Here is a 19978-nt window from a genome sequence, read left to right as displayed (position 1 = left end):
TTTGTATGTTGCTCCTGATAGAGCGTGATCACCATATGCCTCGACAAGCATTCGATGCGACTCTGCAGCACTTGTTTGTTCCATGACTTGATGTATACTAAATATCTTTGACAGATGTCATACCAACCAAACAAAAAAAAATTAAGGCTCGTTGACAACAAATGCTCCCCATCGACACATTTGTATCTTAACGCTCATTTCATACCGGTACACCAGGTACTAACTACAACCCCCTACATATCGTTCCCGAAGGGATAATGACGACAAGGTTAGATTAATTACAGCGCTCGCGGAGGCACATAAACAGTCATTCCTCCCCTGCTCCATACGGAACTAGGGAAAGCCGTAATAAGTGGTACAGTGGAAAGTACACACTGCCACGCACTTCGCAGTGCTTTGCAGATTGTGGCTGCAGATATAAATGTAGAATGATTCTGAAGCGCCAAAGAATTTTACGAAAACAAGTGCAGACGCTAGATTTTAAGTTCTCAGAACCGTTTGGAGGACAGAGCAAAGGCAAAGGAGCGTCGGCTGGGAGAGCGAGACTGGGCGGCGCCCAGAGTGGGGGCAACGGGTGGGTCCATCCGCCGGTTAAGTTGGCCGGGTGGGGCGAGCCGAGGCGAGGCACTGCACAGATGTACCGCGCGGCCGCCAGGGGCGCTGGCGGCGGCGCTAAGGCCGTCGCCTGGTCGCCGCGAGACAGTCGCCCAGTCGCACAGCGGCAAGCACGAAGGAGAGAGGGAAGTGTGTTGACGCGAGCGCACGGCAAGGGACAAGTTGCGTGGAACCCGGTACGTGCGTGAGCTGGCCAGGGCGTTGCCACCGCGACGCGTGCGGCCTATGACAGCGGTGGCGGGCAGTGCAGTACTGTGTCATTGTGTTTATGCGTGTGCCTTAGCGAGGACGGTGGCCTTGCCGGTAGCAGAGAACCTGTGTGATCAAACAGTGTTTTAACTATTGTATATTTTCTCATGTGCTGTTATCTGTTGGTAGTCAACATCGTGGTGCATCGTTTTGAGTGAATTTGGATTCTGTGACACAAACACAGTGCTAGTGTGAGATCGGCATCAATATTTTTTGCTATTTCGACTGACAGCGACAAGAGTCAACAATCAGCTGATTTTGAAGCACATGCTGAGAAGGCTGCTCGCTTGTTTACTTGATGTCGTAGATTTCCCGTACCTTCCGCATGTTCGTGTGCATTAACACTTCTGTTATACGGAAAGGACTTGTGTGCATTGCCGTACAAGAATACTGGAGCAACTGTGATAGTGCGAAAGAAGTATATTTTTGTTCGTGCTGCAGTACCGAATAATATTTGCGGTACAAGGTGGTAAACGAGAGCATGGATAGGTGATAATTAGAGTCGGTATTTTTTTTGTTTCTTTTGCAGACGCCCGGTTTTGTTATTATTTAGTTTTGTTCATGCAGTTCGGACACACTTGAGACGTCGGAATGCAGTTGCGACAACGTTCTGAAACGGTCTTTCAGCTGTAGGCAGCAGATTTATGGGATACAAGGACCACACCACATAGCAGGGAGCGACCAATGTACGCGCCTGACATTACCCTGTTTGTCATGAACGAATATCCTAGCTGACAGACCGGGCTTGATTCCCTTTTTTTCTGTGCGCTTTGTTTATGAAGTGCCTTACACAGAAGCAAACGCACATATTCTGCTTGTTGGCAACGTATCATTTCGGTGACTTTATCTTCTTACGTTCTTTGAAGCTATCATTTGTATTCCCATAAATTATGACAATTTGTACGAATCATAGCAATAATCGGCACCTGAAAGACTTCGCGATACTTCCTCCCAAGTGACCTTCGCTTGACGACAATAATACTTTCATTGTTTGACTCAAACGAAAATTCAAATTCCTATCTCGGTATAATAGCCGAATGCTCATGTATGTTGACAATACAAGGTCGCTGACTTTAGAGTGAGTAACTCTGGTGTGAACAGAAGGAACGAACGATTTGAGACATTGTTGCAAATTACAAGAAATCATCCCAGTTTTCCGTCTGTGGACGACAGATTCGGAAAAAATTATACGACCAGCCTCAAAGGTGCACTACAAATATTTGGATAAATGTTGAACAGTATCGAGGAGATTATAGCAGCGAATAGTTTGCTTGGATACCTACGTAACGGTGTTCTTCCGTTTGACGAGCTGCAACAGCAATCGAGGTTCATGGTTTTCATGGTGAGTTACTTTTTCAGTTTCATCAGTTTAACACTGATTTAATTTAGGACTAAGTTTTAGAATGCTTACATATTGTGCAGCTAATATTTGTGGTTCAGAGAATATACTGGCATTGGTGAGGGACAGACACTTACTGTTTGTTCACGGCAGCAGAACTTTTTAAACAATTATTCTTATTAATATGAATGATAGAAGAAACTGTAATATGTTGCGAAACGAATTTAACAGCGACAAACTTATGCTAAAACAGTGTGTAAAATGTTTTATTTACGATTGTTTTGTGGTTTAACGCAGTCCTTAAAGTGTTCGTAAAACAGAACAGGCATTGTACTAAACGATAAAAAATAATTTGCATGTATGCTAAAGAAGTTGCTGCTCTGAGCTGTTATCAAGAACGCTCAAATACATGTAGTATCGTGAGACGACATTCTTTTATTCTGTGTACGCCTTTGATGTTTTGTAGAGTTGTAATTTATTTGCAGATACAGTAAATTTCATCTGCCCGCAACTGACCGGTTTCCACCTTCTCAGGTTACGTTTGGAATTTCCGTACCACAGCCACCACCGTTTTTACATCGTGCGCCGAAGTCTAGCGTTGTCACAATCTGTACAGCTTCATGGCCTTTATTCTTATTTAAGCATGTTGGACTATACAGTCTATTAACCTGGAAGGAATGAAACAACTCCTAACTTGTGCGTACATTAAGATTTCAGGATATGCTACTTCTTGTAGAAGGTTGTGAAGGTGACAAGGGACAAGGAACGTCTCAGTTGTGAGCAGATGGAAGTAACTGTATAAACACTACAATTATTGTTAAAAATTTTGGCGTTCACGGATTTCTTGCTTAAAAATTTATCGATTTTTCTGAAATTTTGTAGCATTCTAGGATCAATTTTACGAATACCGAATTGTCTTTAAGTTGCCAAAGATCAGTATTACTTTTAAATATGCAGAAGGAAGCTCACTCGGTACTAATAGAGATTATAAATTGACTGTGATCATAGCAACGCAGCAAGAGCTCTTAATATATTCGCACTTTTTGAAGTTCGCTGTATGTAGCCCTTCCCGACTGTTGAAAAAATTACTCAAAATTTAGAATTGTATACCTGTTGCAGTGTTATTCCTTTTGGGTAGGAAGTGCACAGATGGTGGAACTGTGGCTACCAAGGGTTTGGAGCTGTCCATACGAAGAATAACCTTTGGGGATGTTCCTTTAGAAGCCAAAATGCGAAGTAACTAGCCTAGCAATGGCGAGTTAAGTTTAACACGTATGTCCCTTGACGATTATTAAGCATTGTCAGATAAGATAGAACAGATAGAGAGCAATTGGTGCCCGAAAAAGAAAAGGATTGACAAGGCAAATATTGAGAGTATTTGTGATTACAAGAAGCAGTTTGTAAGTGTTGATAGGTATGACCGGAATTCTTGGAGAAGGTTTTTAAAACAGCTGTGGAAAAGAGAAAATGCATTTTTATAACGTGTGTTGCCTGCTACTTAATAATTGATCAGTCGGAGTGCTACAAGTGAACAGAGTACTGAAGAGGTCACAAAAGTTAGGAAAATTGGATGATTGGCGTTTACCGATCATCAGCAATGAGGGCGCTGGGATTGAGCTGAAGCTCGAATTGAGCAAAGAAATCGAACATCTACGGGACCAACAAGCAATGAGGGCGCTGGGATTGAGCTGAAGCTCGAATTGAGCAAAGAAATCGAACATCTACGGGACCAACAAGGCATTTGCTTTAGACACATTTAGAAAAACCTAACTTGGGTTGGGCGAACGAGAATTTGAAACACCGCCCTCCAGAACGCGAATTCAGTGCCTTACCAGCTGAGGACTCTAGCTATTCATAAATACGTATAGCCGGTTCAGTTTTTTCCAATGGTGGTGTATATAAAGCAGTATTTAATATATAATTGAGTGAAAACATGAGATTGCTGAAATGGAACTTGGGGAAAAACTACTTTTGGCTCTACTCTGCCACGCTCCTTTGTTTCAGTTTCAATACTAAGAAAAGGACAGCGATGAGTCGCAAAATCCGTCGTTCACTGGACCAGATCGAGGTTTCTACTGTTACGTTTAGTCTATTTAAAATTACTTGGTTGTTGGAGTTTGTCACTTACCGCAGCGGTGTTGCCACACATCGGCCGCCGTCTTGTGCTCGGTTATAGGTAACGTACAAACACGGCGAGTCACTTCACAAATGTCTAACGCGGAGCAATGTTGGAACTGGCCGCCGTAAGGTATGCCAGAAATGCGAGATGTTCTGTCGATAGCTGATTTTCAGTGACCAGTGACTGAACTGCGGTAGGAGACGCATCTTGTAGCTCTGAAATTAAACTCAAGTCTTCAGCTAACCACAGCCTCGCGATGTGTAATGTGTCCGAAAAAGCTGTGGTCAGCAATCAGCAGCAGAACTAAAATCATGATCGTTTTGTTCTCGGCCATGAAAACCATTTTCTACGAACAAACACAAGACAGAAGTAGTTCAGTTTCAGCGCTAAAAGCAACCTAATTTTTTGCATAATTGGTTACCTGAAACTGTCCTCTCACTGGCTACACGAGCGGCGGCGTTACCAGCCAGTGAGCAGTCTTCGTTGGCATTTAGTTGCAGATTATAGACGACACAGGCATATTCGTGACGAAAAAAGAACGATAGGTAGAAAACAAGCGCAAATAAAAATATTAATAAGTTGGTGAAAATTACGTGGCAGAGAATTAGAAATAAAAAAACCTACATTTACACCAGTAAATTGAATAAAATATTATCCGATTATATTCAGAAATAAGAAAACATCCTTGGCAGTAGACGATGTTCGAACCGAGCACCTTCAGTATGGTAGATTAATACGCTAACTATTGCGCTAAAGAATAACGATTAGTCAAGTTATTATGTCTGAGATTACGCAGTTGCAATGATGAATTCCAGCCTCCAAAAAGTGTGTTTGACGCAATGTCACGCGAAGCTTATATGATTTAAGCCGATCTTTGTGATGATCATCGAATGTGTGAAGCCGAATCGTATCTTGTGCGGAAGTATCCAGTAGCGTATAGTTAGTGCTGTGTATGAAACGGGTGTGTTTCATTTGCATCGTTGTGTGTGTGTGAGGGGGGGGGGGGGGGGTTTGGTTCTCGTGTATGATGATATGGGAAATAAAAGTGCCAGACCTATGGTTCGGAATCCAAACACATAAGAAAGAATGCAGGACAAAGAACTGGAAGTGAACTGACAACGACGTTTCGGGTGTGAAGGTGAGCACTCTGATCCTCCAGCTGCAACGCGGCAAGTGTCAACTCCGAAGTAATTTTAATCATACTGTGGTCATGATCATGGCAGTTGCCAACAGGCGACTCAGAACCCTGTGTTTGGAGTATAAATGCTAATTAATAGTATGGGCATGCATGTGTGACAGAACTGAGCTGTCGGCAGCTGCACTGATTATGACTACGCCACAGTCAAAAAGTAGGTCTGCTCCAATGAACGACGGATTTGGCGACTGACTGCTGTCCTTTTCTTGATACTGAAACTTTGAACAGTCGCTGCGCGCACAGGGATCAATGGATTCCAGTTTGGCGATTTATCTGGTAACCCATCCACAATGAATACACTGGGATTCCAATTTAGCTTTGTTTTCGTATTAAGAAGGATCACTCAGTTGTTGACGTTAGTGAAAACATCAGTGTCCCCCAGATAAGCTACTTTCCTCTTGGTTCATGCTACCATAATTGTCGACAATGGAACATCTGCGATTTGTGGTGGTATTTTTTCCCTGTTGCTAAGAAAAATGTTTTCTCTTTTTTGTTGAGCAATTCGAAGTATGGCATTACTATAGTCCGATCCACGGACAATGGCGGTTCGCGCATGTCGAAGTACGGACGGGGATGGCATTGTTGATGATTTCAAGCGACAGGTGCGGTACGCGCATGCGCATGCTTTCCGCTTGAAGGAAGCGTGTATCCTGCAAATTGTGCCTCTCGCTTATTTATGCAGAATTTATCACTTAACAGCACTATCAGCGATAACAATTCCCAACAAATGAAACTGAAATTCCTTAAACAACTCGCTACGATCACGTTTAATGCTTGCGTTAACTTCGGCATTCAGAGCAGAGCGCTCAGAATACTAATAAACGCTCATTGGCGCAAATTACTACTAAACGCTCATTGTTGGGCGGAGTATGGGTGACGTAGCTGCTCAGGACAAGCCTAAACTCGGCCGCTATCGTTCGTGACTCCATCTATACTATGACATGGCAACTGCACACACGTGTTTCGATATTTAAGGCTGTAGCACTGTTTATCCTAGAGTATGAAGATGCCCCATCGTGATTAAATAAGCAGCGTTACTCAAAAGCCTTTTCGTTAATTTGACGGCAGCTTCCCAACTAACATTTTTCCTAGGATGAAATTGTTTATTTTTTCATAGTTAATTTTTCTTAAGTTCCGAGGCATATCGTTTGTACAGTTCCAACTGGTAGTTGAAAAGTCACATCATAGGTCATAAATGATATGTGATAACTGATTGTATCCCGAAGATGACAAGAGTAAGATTCTCTTGGTACTGGTACGCGGCGGAACTCCAAAAGTGGCTAGCCCGTGGCATCTTGACAACTACAACCATCAAAGTAAGACGCGGAGAAGTTCGGTTTTCTGCCTATCTGCACGGCGGTAACTTACGTACATGTTGTAGAATACATTATCGAGACGGCACATTTATGGCAGCCCCGTGTAGTACGCCGTAAAGGCTTTATCACACACAACGCTTAACGGCTTTCACCTTGCGAAGATAGCACCTTCATATCGTCTGTCACTTTCCCAAACCATGTTGGCGGTTACCCATCACAAAGAGGCGTGCCACAAACGCCCCGTTAACCTTTAAGGCGTTTTCTGTGCTGGCTGGAGTTGCTGTGGAAAGTGGCATGTCTGATACAAGCAGTTCGTTTTAATCCACTGTGAGAGAGATTTGTCACTTGCGTAAATTACGTAATAAAATTACGGCAGAAATCGATCTTTGTAATTGATTATGAAGGCCATTCTTTCTGACATTCTGTAACAGTGTAATATAAAAACGAAAAGTTAAAGCAGTTTTTACGTCAAAAAATGGTTCAAATGGCTCTGACAAGGGAACCTCCCCATCGCACCCCCCTCAGATTTAGTTATAAGTGGGCACAGTGGATAGGCCTTGAAAAACTGAACACAGATCAATCGAGAAAACAGAAAGAAGTTGTGTGGAACTGTGAAAAAATAAGCAAAATATAGAAACTGAGTAGTCCATGCAGACGATAGGCAACAACAAGGATGATGTGACTTGAGGAGCACCGTGGTCTCGTGGTTAGCCTGAGCACCTGTGGACCGAGAGGTCCTCGGTTCAACTCTACCCTCGAGTGAAAAGTTTAATTTTTTGTTTTCAGACAATTATCAAAGTTCAGGCACTCACACATCAATTTCGCTCTCCAAAATTCCAGGACATGTTCAGATTTGCTTGGAAATATGCAGGATTTGACGGTCTACACAAGGAAAAATTTGAAAACGTTAAAAACATATGTTTTGACAGAGCACAGGGAAAACTGTACGACTGTGAAACTGTTGCATTCATTTGTTGCAGTTTGTGTGACAAACTCATGTTTTCATCACTTTTTTGGGAGTGATTATCACATCCACAAGAAAACCGAAATCGGGCAAGGTAGAGGAATCTTTTAACCCATTCGCCAAGTGTGTATGTTAGGTGGGTCGACAACATATTCCTGTCATGTGACGCACATGCCGTCACCAGTGTCGTATAGAATATATCAGACGTGTTTTCCTGTGGAGGAATCGGTTGACATATGACCTTGCGATCAAATGTTTTCGGTTCCTATTGGAGAGGCACGTCCTTTCGTCTCCTAATCGCACGGTTTTGCGGTGCGGTCGCAAAACACAGACACTAAACTTATTACAGTGAACAGAAACGTCAATGAACGAACGGACAGATCATAACTTTGCGAAAATAAAGAAATTAAAATTTTCACTCGAGGGAAGATCTGAACCACGGACCTCTTGTTCCGCAGCTGCTCACGCTGACCACTGGACCACAGCGCTCCTGAGCTAAAAGTGTCCTTGATGTTACCTATCATGCGCATGGACTACTCAGTTTGTATATTTTGCTTTTCTTTCATAGTTCCACACAACTTCTTCCTGTTTTCTCGATTGATCTGTGTTCAGTTTTTCAAGGCCTATCTACTGTGCCAACTTATAACTAAATCTGAGGGGGGTGCGATGGGGAGGTTCCCTTGTGAGCACTATGGAACTCAACATCTTAGGTCATCAGCCCCCTAGAACTTAGAACTACTTAAACCTAACTAACCTAAGGACATCACACACATCCATGCCCGAGGCAGGATTCGAACCTGCGACCGTAGCAGTCCCGCGGTTCCGGACTGAAGCGCCTAGAACCGCACGGCCACCGCGGCCGGTTTTTCACGTCAAATATCAGACGAAACTGGTCCGCTCTCCTTGGTAACATCAAACAAGAAAAACTAGGAAATTTTGTTGTATCTCTTCCGATTAGGTATACTCGATCGCTACGGAAGCAAAAGGTTGTGGTGACCTTCTCAATAGTGAGGTAAATAGCAATGCTCCGTAATAAAACATGAAAACGTTTCCAAACCAAAGTAGTTAAATATGATATCTTCAAAACTCTGCCATCGCATAGAACCAGTTAAAAATAACAGTTAAAGTAACTGCTACTCCTGAAATCCTGCTTTTTCATCTCGTGCAGATTTGCAGGCATTTTCTTCATGTTGGCAAATTGTGGACGTGGATGACCTACGTTTGTGTAAAAAATATTTCCCGAATTTGCGTAAGTGATTCGTTGCCTAGCCGCATGCACACTGAAAGAACTTTGAGAAAGCAGTTTTTTGGGCAAAGAATTTAAATAGTATTACGTAGTGTTTCGTTCTTTTCCATCACAGATTCCGGGTCTCAGAACAACAACAACAACGAATATCCCCGAAGACAGATGAAAAATAATCTTTCGTTGCTATGACAGTCGCATTTTATATAGTGATAATTTAAGAACCGACTGCAGTTACTCTCCGAATAGAAATGAAGAGATCATAGAATAAAAATATCGCCATTCAAGAGGAATAGTTGCATTTATTATTGATGTTAAAATCAGGAGAAAGAGCGGGAGAGTTAAAACAAAACCAACTCAGTTTCTCTGTAAAGAAATCTGTTTTCGTGTCTCTCACAGAATTCTATGCAACGTAAAATATGTTTTCATTGTCAGTTATTAATTTTGTACCCTATTTGTTAGCTGTAAAACAGCTGTTGGGAGATAGTTCATACAATAAAAAAGGTCTATGACATACTAACCAGATTTATTAAAAGCGTATTTATGTACTGTGTTACAATCCTATTGCTTGTGTTACTGTCTGCAAGAACGTTAGTAAGTTTGTTGCTAGCGTATGTACGTGTACTAAATATAGCAGGCAGGAGTCGACGACCGCTAGTATGCAAAATACCGTCAGACCTCTTCCCCTCACCCAAACTACTACAGAGGGTTTAATTGCATTTGCTGTATATAGCTTAGTGGTACAAACTCTCTGCCTTGTTTTCTTGACCCTGCCTCTGATCTTAAGAGCGAGTGTAAGTGTTTCGATCAACGTCGTCTTTCGTTTGTGCAGTAGTCGATGAAAGTTTTGTCGATCGGCATAATTTGCCTGCACAGCTGTTTTTACTACAGTTCGGACTTACATGTCCCACGATACGTTCGCTGCGAACCAGTCGGAATTTGTTACATGTTGTCGCTATGTATCATACGCCAAACTGGTTTGTGCAAAAACTGTTTCACACAGTTTCAGAAGTAGGATGATCCAAATCATATATAGGATACAAGTATCTTTCAGAAAATACAGGGCGACTCAGGTTCAAAGGTAAATGCTTTGAGGGGTGATCATATTAGTATGGACATATGCCCTATTCCGTGTGGTTTACGAGATAGAACAAATTTAATGTACATTGCTATTTATTTTCTCCATTATTCAAACATTATTATTATTATTATTATTATTATTATTTACAACGTACCAAAGTAGTGTATATGAAGTTGAGGCGGTCAGTTTGATACAGGTCTTATCTAGTCGGGAAACTACAGCACATGTGTGTCGCGCCAGATTTTCAATGTTCTCTCGCCCTCTGCGCGCAAACTATTAGTCCTAGAGAAGAAATGAAAATTTTTTTCTGCGACAGATTTTCGCTGGAGAGTGCGTTTTTCGAGTTATTCAACAAAATCTTACAAAAGTGACATTAAATGGGTTGTATCTCGAATACCTTTTAGAATAAGGTACATGTCCATATTACGTTTTCTGTTCAGAATCACTTATGCTACCGCGCCTCAGAGCATGTATCTACACCTGACTCACCCTGTATATATCGTAAATAAAAATGCAGGCTGGGACAAATAGGTCGCACCTCAAATAGCAGTGGGACAGGTGTATCCCAATCTCACTGCGTTGGAAAACGAAACGGTGGGCAACATTCCTTCTGACGATGAAGTTAATGAAAATAACCGTAGATTGTCATTCATGCCGAATAAAAAATTTGTAGTGAAAGTGTTAATGTCACAACGCCTTTGTTCACTAAATAAGAACAATTGCATTATTGGAATGTATTTGGTAAATACATCGCGTCAAAACTCTGACGTGGACACCATGTAACAAATTATGGATTAACTAGAAATGTTCGTTGCGTGCCTGATAAATTTGCCCAGAAACCAGACAACTCTTCAGTGCGTATCACGAACGGAAGAAAACATCCTTTACCCCAAAAATCGAACATTGTAAATGTAGCAAAGCCGTTCAGCGGCTAATAGAAATAGGGATAGAGGTTCGTCAGAGGACCGCAGTGTGTACCCAGTTAGATGACGCAGACATCTCAACACTGGATTCGTATCCGGTAGGAGCTAAGGGCAAACCCATTAGTCCGACATCCCAATGAAGGTGTTCCTGAAATTAAGGCTAGCTTATTCCATTGAAGAGGTCGGGGCTGATTTCCCATTTCCACCTTCAACCACTCAGGATTTTTACTACTCCTCAAATGAGCTCCTGATCGAAGAAATGTTAAACACTTCTCTTCCTGTCATCTTCACAGTACATGTACATACAATATCGGCCAGATAGTGCGCGTAAAATATGCTGCAGATACCCGATCTGCTGTTTTACGGAGTGAAGGGATTCTCGGCAGCTTTTGCTCAGAGCATTGGCGATCGACGCAGAGGTCGCATTAGAAATGCAGGAGAAACGTGGTGCTAGCTTCTTGTGATACAAAATTACTGTTTACAGTCTGTATTAACGCCTTAACGGAGATCACCTATAATCTCTAGCGGCTATATCCTGGGAAGTATAATAGCGGGAAAATTGTTCAGAAATCCAAGCTTACCTTGGGGAAATTACCAGCGACTAGCAGCCACTGTTACTCATAACGAATTGAAACGTTTTGCAGTCACAGAATGGCAGCTGCGACGCATGTTGTCTTGACGGCGTGATACTAGCAAGTCGCAGTATTATGAAGAGAGATCACTGCGTGGTATTCCCCATAGGGAAACGAACTACACGTTAACTCGCTTCATAATACCCCGCTTGGAGACGAGTTCCGGCAGATGCGTACTTATTTGCCAGCTTGGGGTTCCGCGACAATTGAAAGAATCAGTGAAAAAACTTCTAGGTATGTGAATCCATAATGTAACAGTATGGACAGTCGACATGGCCGGTAAACCAAGTGACAATGTTTTATGTTACGTCATTACTATGTCAGACACAAGAGTAGTACAGTACATGGCAAATTTGTTAGCTTTCCTCACGGGCTGAAATAAATGGAATTGTTACGCTTGTCGTGAAGAATAAACAGAAGTGCTATAAAACCGGCATGGTGGCCTGAATCTTCGTGAACTGCTTCCGTTTTCATGGAATTTTACAAGTTTCGAGGTGAAAGCATCAGAACGTACACGGCAGAGGAAAACTTAAGGTCATATCAGGGTAGAGGACGTCGAATCCAGGAATTGCAACGTTGTGAAGCTAAGGCTGTAAAACGATAATCGGAGGCGAGCCCGCGGAAGTACGTGCATTTGAACTAACGTGCCCTAGTTCATTTTGTGCTTAAGAGAGCAGTTACTAATAAAATCAGAAGCTAATGAGTCCAGTTGAAAAGTCAAAACTAGGCATGCTTTAATTTCACATCCACGGCTGGTTGCGTTTGACGCGAATTTTCTGTTGTGTTTACTGATTAAAGCTTTATTATTAGATCAGCGACGCTAGAAGTACCGTAACGTAATTCATTCTTTAAGATAAACTGTACTTCTGGAACCACACTACAATACACGCCAAACACGTTCGCTTACCACACCAACTACTGTCGCTTGTCGCTGACAGGCTCATATTTTATAGCCGTAGCTCCACAGTGGTGCATTTCCGAAATAAGGTTATTTGGAAAATTTGGCACGATTAGGCGTCCCATACCATGATGTAACCTTGTTATGCTTTCCTCCAGTGTTTGTTCTTTGCAGTAAAGATAGAACTTAGACAGTCTTTTCCGCATGGATGGGGCAAAAACATGGAAACACCAATCACAATACGTTACCATAGCTAATGCGGTGTAGGAAAACCGTTGTCGTTCCAACAGCTTGCAGTCATTTCTGAATAGATAAATACAGGTCCTATAGAGTTTTCAAGGTAATCTAATACTACTCTTCCTGCAAAATAGTGCGAAGGTCAGGTAGCGATGGTGGAGGTGGGTAGCGATCCTCCAAAGTAGTCCACATAGGGTCAATAATATTGACATCTGATGATAGTTGTGGCCAGTGGAAATGCGACAGTTCATCCTCGTGCTCACAAAACCTGTCGAGGGCGATGCGAGCTGTATGAACAGGGCTCCTGTCATCCAGGAACAATCTTGGCAACAAACATTCTACTTTGCAATGAACCTGATCAGCCTAAATGGTCACACAGTCCTTAGAAGTGATGCCACCTTGCAACGTAACTATGGGGCCCATGTATATACCATGATATGGTTGGCCAATCGTCAGACAACCCTGATATGTTTCACTCTTGAGACTTAAACGGCCAAAAGTTGCGAACAAAGTGAAATAAGACTCACCGGACCAAATAAATTGCTCCGTAGCCCAGGTTACATGCCATCGACACCACGTTTTCGCGCTACGGGCATTTGCATCACTGATCAGTGGCTTTCAAATCCCAGCCCGTCCACCAATTCCATGTTTATGGAACTCCCTTCGTGTTGTTTTAGTACTGAAGGGGTTCGCGATTAGGACATTTACTTCTGCATTGACTTTTGCAACTGTCGCCGTTTTCTTGTTCGTCACAGTCCTCTGCAGTGACAGTCCATCAACACACCCGTTTGCATTGTGATTTACCGGATGCTTCTTGGAACACCAATTACTCCGGCTCCCTTGGTTACGAAAGCATCCACCATACGGACACAAATTGCCCACCTTCGAATTCACTTAGCTTCGACATAATTCACTCGCAGGTACACAGAAGCTCTTCTGACGTTGAGTGCTTACAGTGTATTGAGAACACTGCACAGGTGGCGTCCGTAGTCAGGTGCGACAGCACAACCTTCCTCGTGGGGCAGCATCTGCATTAATGTGCAAGCATACGTTTCTCGCGCTGTTTCCATATTTTTGTCCAACCCTGTGTGTGTAATGTAATTTTATGTCGTGTACAGTTTCACGATTGTTATCGCCATTTTCGTTTTACGTCCTAGGGATGATTTTATTCACAGAATGTAACAAGGAATGTGTGCCACGCCGCGCGGGATTAGCGGAGACAATTTACAAATATTGTTGTTGTTGTGGTTTTCAGTCCCGAGACTGGTTGGATGCAGCTCTCCATGCTACTCTATCCTGTGCAACCTCCTTCATCTCCGAGTAACTACTGCAGCCTACATCCTTCTGCATCTGCTTAGTCTATTCATTTCTTGGGCTCCCTCTACGATTCTTATTCTCCACGCCTCCCTCCAGTGCTAAATTGGTGATCCCTTGATGCCTCAGAACGTGCCCTACAAATCGATCCCCTCTTCTAGTCAAGTTGTGCCACAAATTCCTCTTCTCCCAAATTCTATTCAGTGTCTCCTCATTAGTTACATGATCTACCCAGCATTCTTCTGTAGCACATTTTGAAAGCTATTCTCTTCTTGTCCAAACTATTTATCGTCCATGTTTCACTTCCATCCATGGTCACATTCAATACAAATACTTTCAGAAAGACTTCCTGACACTGAAGTTTATACTCGATGTTAACAAATTTCTCTTCTCCAGAAACGCTTTCCTTGCCAGAGCCAGTCTACAGCTTATATCCCCTTTACTTCGACCATCATCAGTTATTTTGCTCCCCTAATAGCAAATCTCATCTACTATTTAAAGTGTTTAATTTCCTAATCTAATTCCCTCAGCATCACCTGATTTAATTCGACTACATTCCATTATCCTCGTTTTACTCCTGTTGATGTTCATGTTATATCCTCCTTTAAAGACTGTCCATTCCGTTAAACTGCTCTTCCACGTCTTTTGTTGTCTCTGACAGAGCTACAATGCCTAAGCAAACCTCGAAAAGTTTTTATTTCTGCACCATGGATTTTAATTCCTACTCGAAATTTTTCTTACGTAAATGTAATGTAATACTTTGTAGGCATTCCTCTTCCATCTTTCACTTCTCTTAACCTCCACGGCTTGGAGTGAACCAATTTTGGTAGTCTCGGAGGTGATTTTTTCGATTCTTGTTGTAGACATTGTTTCAGAGCAATCATTCTTCGTATTTCCATTTTTTAACCAGTCTTTCAAGCCTGCTCCAAAGATGTTCAACTGTATTAAGATCTATACACTGTGCTGGGAACTTGAGGACATGAGAAGTAGTGTATAATAACCGCAGACGAAGAATTCCCGTTGTGTGCTTAGGGTCATTGCCTTGCTAAAAGGCGTAATCTGTGTCTAAACCCAAGCTGCCAACTTTTTTTGCAGATTTTCCTTTAGGATATTTGAGTAGTGAAATCTATCAATGATACATTCAACAAAAACGTGTTGCCCAATACGAGATGCAACCACAGATTCCCATACCCTAATTCTTCCACCACCGTGCTTTACTATGGGTTGAAAGTGTTTGGGATCTAGCTTAGTATTTGGTTGTCGCCACACCAAAATTCAGCCGTCATTAACAAATATTTTAAATTTGCTTCCGTGTGTGAACAGTACCTTCTCCCATAAACTTGTGTTCTTGCTTGCATGCGCTCTAACAAATTCAAGTCTCATTCCCTTGTTCTCCTTGCATAAGTTTGGTTTTCTTGTACGGCCCTAGCTCCAGAACCAGCATTGCTTAAAATATAACGAACAGCCCTTAGTGATTTCGTTCTCGAACTTAAAGTGAGCATACAACGCGGTAGCTGGCAATTTAGGAACTTTTTTGATCATCCGTATTTACATATTTCGTTCTGTTTGCGTTACTCTCTGTGGTCGACTTCTTCTTTCGCTATTAATGAGATTGTTTCTTTCTCTAAATCGCGATTTTATGGACGTTACAGTTGCCCGCCTTCTTCCAGTAGGATCATTTGTTTCTGAACATGATTTTTCCGCCGGCCGGAGTGGCCGAGCGGTTCTAGTCGCTACAGTCTGGAACCGCGTGGCCGCTACGGTCGCAGGTTCGAATCCTGCCTCGGGCATGGATGTGTGTGATGTCCTTAGGTTAGTTAGGTTTAAGTAGTTCTAAGTTCTAGGGGACTGATGACCTCAGAAGTTAACTCCCATAGTGCTCAGAGCCATGATTTTTCCGTTGTCATATTGGTAGATAACGATATGCCTTCCCTCTGCAGTTGTTTTCTTCCCTTTGTCGTCTATTTTGCTATTTCACGGTATTCACTGCATATCAGAACCAACATGGACGACTTCCGGCTTATCAATGAAGGCGTTCCTTGCTCTAAGCGGTTCGTTAGTTATTTCTGTGTGTACAGTTCTAGTAGTGTGTGAATAGTTTCTCCCCACTGTGTAAAGTCAGCTGGTACAAAATTTTATGTACTTTCTGCAGAAGGCTAATTTAGTTAATCTTTTTATATGTACATGTACACAGATTAGGAAGGAAACCTACGTACTGTTAGATTACCAAACAACATCTTTGGCTGTGATCTTAAGTTGTAATGAAATTGTTATTCTACAAGAACAACCGATGTTAATTTTTTTATCCACTTATAATCCTGCTATCATAATTCCTCAGTTTGAAGTGGGAATTTTTGATTCGCGGTTCGATGACGGCAAGCCTTAACATAGCGTCGAAAACAAGTGAATTCCGTCACCCGGTCATTTGCGCAGAGCAGACGCAAATGTAGATGTACACGTCAGCGAAACACGCGCAGGCGACGTGCACTGAATACGCGCAGCTCGCTTTCCTTTTTCACGTATGGCTGTGTGGTAATGAGTAGGCCTGTGGCAGGGGGCACCAAAAACCGAAGCGAGAGGTGGGGCGCTGCGCTGGCGAGCGACGGTTGTAGCGGCTAACAAGCGCCGGCGACGGGAAGCTAACAGCGCAGTCACGCGGGCCTCAGGTGTGGGCCCCGGCGTCGGCAGGTGCGAATCAGCTGCCTCGCCAGCCACCGTCCGGGGCGCTGGCGTTCGTGCCGCTCACTTGAAACCCGAATCCTGTACTTACGTCGTATTCACGTTGCTACGTGGTTACTCATTTGAGTGATGAAGTCTACAGGGAGCACCGTAATTACAGCAAAAATTGACACGTGTGATATTCTGCGACAATAAAAGCAAAGACGTTGCAGTAAACGTGATCAGTTTCCAATATAATACTGTATGAGATACGGCCGTAGTTAGTAAATAGTAAACTTACCGACTTAGTACCAATCTGCAGGGCTCTTTTCACCCAAGGCTCCCATTTGGGAGGACGACGGTTCAAATCTCGCCATTCAGATTGAGGTTTACCGCGATTTTTCTAAATCGCTCCAGGCAAATGCCGGAATGGTTCATTTGAAAAGGGCGCGGCCCATTTCCTTCCCCGTTCTTTTGTAGCGTTATGGAGCACTCCATATTTTGCTACTGACATAAAACGACATCTACCGCACCAATATGGTCCAAGATGGATAGGTCGAGTAGTGATTGTGCCTTGGCCTTCAAGATGACCGAACCTCAGTCGTGATGACTGGGTTTTGTGTGATGTCCTTAGGTTAGTTAGGTTTAAGTAGTTCTAAGTTCTAGGGGACTGATGACCATAGCTGTTAAGTCCCATAGTGCTCAGAGCCATTTTTGAACCTCAGTCCTCTGGGTGTTTATGTCAAGGGTCATCTCAAAAGTGAAATTTCACGAACTTCTGATGTTATGGACGAAGAACCGGAACAGGGAATTGTGATCTTGCAGATATTGGAGCAGTATTGCGTCCAATTCCGAGGAGATCTCATGCAACGCCTCCTTTAACTGGTACGAGCGTGTGGTGAATTGTAACGCGCTGAAAAGGGTACGTTGTATTTTTTGTATGGGCTGGCCATGGGTGAACTTTGACCCCATTTTCCGGCCGGAGTGGCAGTTCGGAACCGCGCGACCGCTACGATCGCAGGTTCGAATCCTGCCTCGGGCATGGATGTGTGTGCTGTCCTTAGATTAGTTAGGTTTAAGTAGTTCTAAGTTCTAGGGGACTGATGACCTCAGAAGTTAAGTCCCATAGTGCTCCGAGCCATTTGAACCTTTTTTTTTTTACCCCATTTAGAAGGGGACCTAACGGAAAAGTTAACATTTCAAATACTTTTGTACCACCGTCGTCAGTATTTCGTACTGATGTCAGTGACTGTGCGTAACCATACATTCGGATTGATCTCGCGAATGACTCCATTGTGGAGCCATGTTTACTGGAATGTTCTAGCTTCTATTGTATACTTTCCACCCGCGTCAGTTTTCGCTTTTAATTATGATTCACGCTGTATATGTTTGAGTTCCAAGGTTGGCATCTCAAGATGGCATGAACTGAAATATGTAAGGAATCAGTAGTGACAAATTTTGCGGTCTAGGCATAGAGTACCTCTGAAATCAGAAGACTTATTACACACTGATTACATGGAACGTACAGATCAGCACGCAGTAAAAGTCACGTTTCCCACATTACGTAAGCTTTTCTGCAAGTGGCTGTTACTATAGTGACTGTTGAGTTCAACTCATGTTGCAGTTGGTTTCTTCTTATAGTACCCACCACCTCAGCAGAGGTCGCTGACTCATACCTCTGCGGTAGCCCTCTTCTTAGAGGTAGCCCATTCGAACTCCGGCGATTGAAGAAATTTTCGCTGCCAGTATTCAGCAGACAAGGGAGCGAGAGGTCGTGGCGCCAAATTTCTCAACATACTCGTAAGATTCTGCGTAAATGTTCAGGATTAAATTCCATGCGCCCTCCGCTTTGTATCATGAAGTTGGGACATGAGACACTAATACTGATTCGTCTGTCGGATGGGGAGATTAGCCCGCGTCCCCTTGGGGCTATTCAAGACGAGGAAGCAATGTTCCGGCATCGGGTTGCTCACTATCTCTTCTCTGTCAACGCACACAACAAAGGTAACAACTCGTCATACACTCATCAATTACAGTCATCTATAGTCAACAGATACCTTCAAGAAAACTCACATACAGCGTGGAAAGGGACCATCGATGACGAGGTTATTAGAGGCAGAATTGTATTGGAAAAGTGGAGAGCAAATTCGACCATGCCCTTGCCAAAGGAACCATTCCGGCATTTACCGTAAGCGATTTACGAAAACACGGCGTACCTAAATGTGGGTGGCCTGATGAGAATTTGAAACACCGTATTCCCGAATTCGAGTGCAGTGCGTCACCTCGTCTGATAAAAACAGAGTATCAGTCTGTCATTAATATGGTTATGCATTCTACATATTTCTGTAGCGTTTGCGACACAGTCCATCAAAAGATAAAGCTCACTCACTGCGTATTGGTCGTGGTGTTCGGAAAACGTAAAATAGCATTCCGTTTGGTAAAAAATTTTCCGACTTTCGTTCGAAACAAGCTTCATATAAAGATCGATCTTTTGTCTACGAACACCCGTCTTTCGCACTTTGGTTATGAGATACAAGGTGTACTCGGATGAATGGCCAATATTCAGGGATATGACAGGAACCATCATTCGATGCGAAAAAGTCCGGTAAACATGGGCTCTGAAATGCATACCTTAAGGGCTGTGTGCCCTCTGTCGTCTCCGTAACGTACTGTGAAGAAGAAGAAGAAGAAGAAGAAGAAGTGCTCACAGCTCTTAAGGTATGGCTTTTTAGAGCCCATGTTAATTAATGTTTTTTACTTTGAATGGTCGTTCCTTTCATGTCCCTGAACATTGAGCAATTCCTCTGGGACACCAAGTATGTGCGGCGATATATGGAATGTACATAGATGTCACATAGCATTCGAGCAGTCGTTTGTTTTGAATGTAAGAAACAACGGTAGTCCGTAGTTGGGTGCAACTATTCGTTTCAGAACATGAGAAAGGAAGCGTTGAAGCATTAAACACCAATGATAATCTGGTTTAAATGGTTTATACGGAAAGTAGAAGGGACAAAATTTTCACGATGAAACTTATAGGCGTGCTCACATGTCAGCAAAAAGGCTAAAAAGGTAGCCATCCGGCTATCAAAACGTTTCGGTGAAACTAATGCCCTACTCTATGAAATGTGTATCACCAGCGACAGCGTAGTGTGAAGGTAGATAGAGGAAACTGACACTCTAATGGGGTGAACGCGG

General features: G+C 42.9%; 1 protein-coding gene across 1 annotated transcript in view; it reads left to right on the top strand.

Moving 5' to 3' along the window:
* Positions 1–722: 722 nt before the first annotated feature.
* LOC124545795 overlaps positions 723–19978 on the top strand; it is a 725491-nt gene continuing 706235 nt past the window's right edge. The window contains exon 1 of the mRNA XM_047124741.1: positions 723–2206. Within this exon, the coding sequence (XP_046980697.1) occupies positions 2093–2206 (114 nt within the window). The 5' untranslated portion in view covers positions 723–2092. The remainder of the gene's footprint in view (positions 2207–19978) is intronic.

The sequence above is a fragment of the Schistocerca americana genome, chromosome 8, assembly GCF_021461395.2.
Source record: "Schistocerca americana isolate TAMUIC-IGC-003095 chromosome 8, iqSchAmer2.1, whole genome shotgun sequence".
NCBI classification, from domain to species: Eukaryota; Metazoa; Arthropoda; class Insecta; order Orthoptera; family Acrididae; genus Schistocerca; species Schistocerca americana.
Note: the sequence above shows the minus strand (reverse complement) of the source record. Positions and strands in the feature narration are given on the sequence as shown.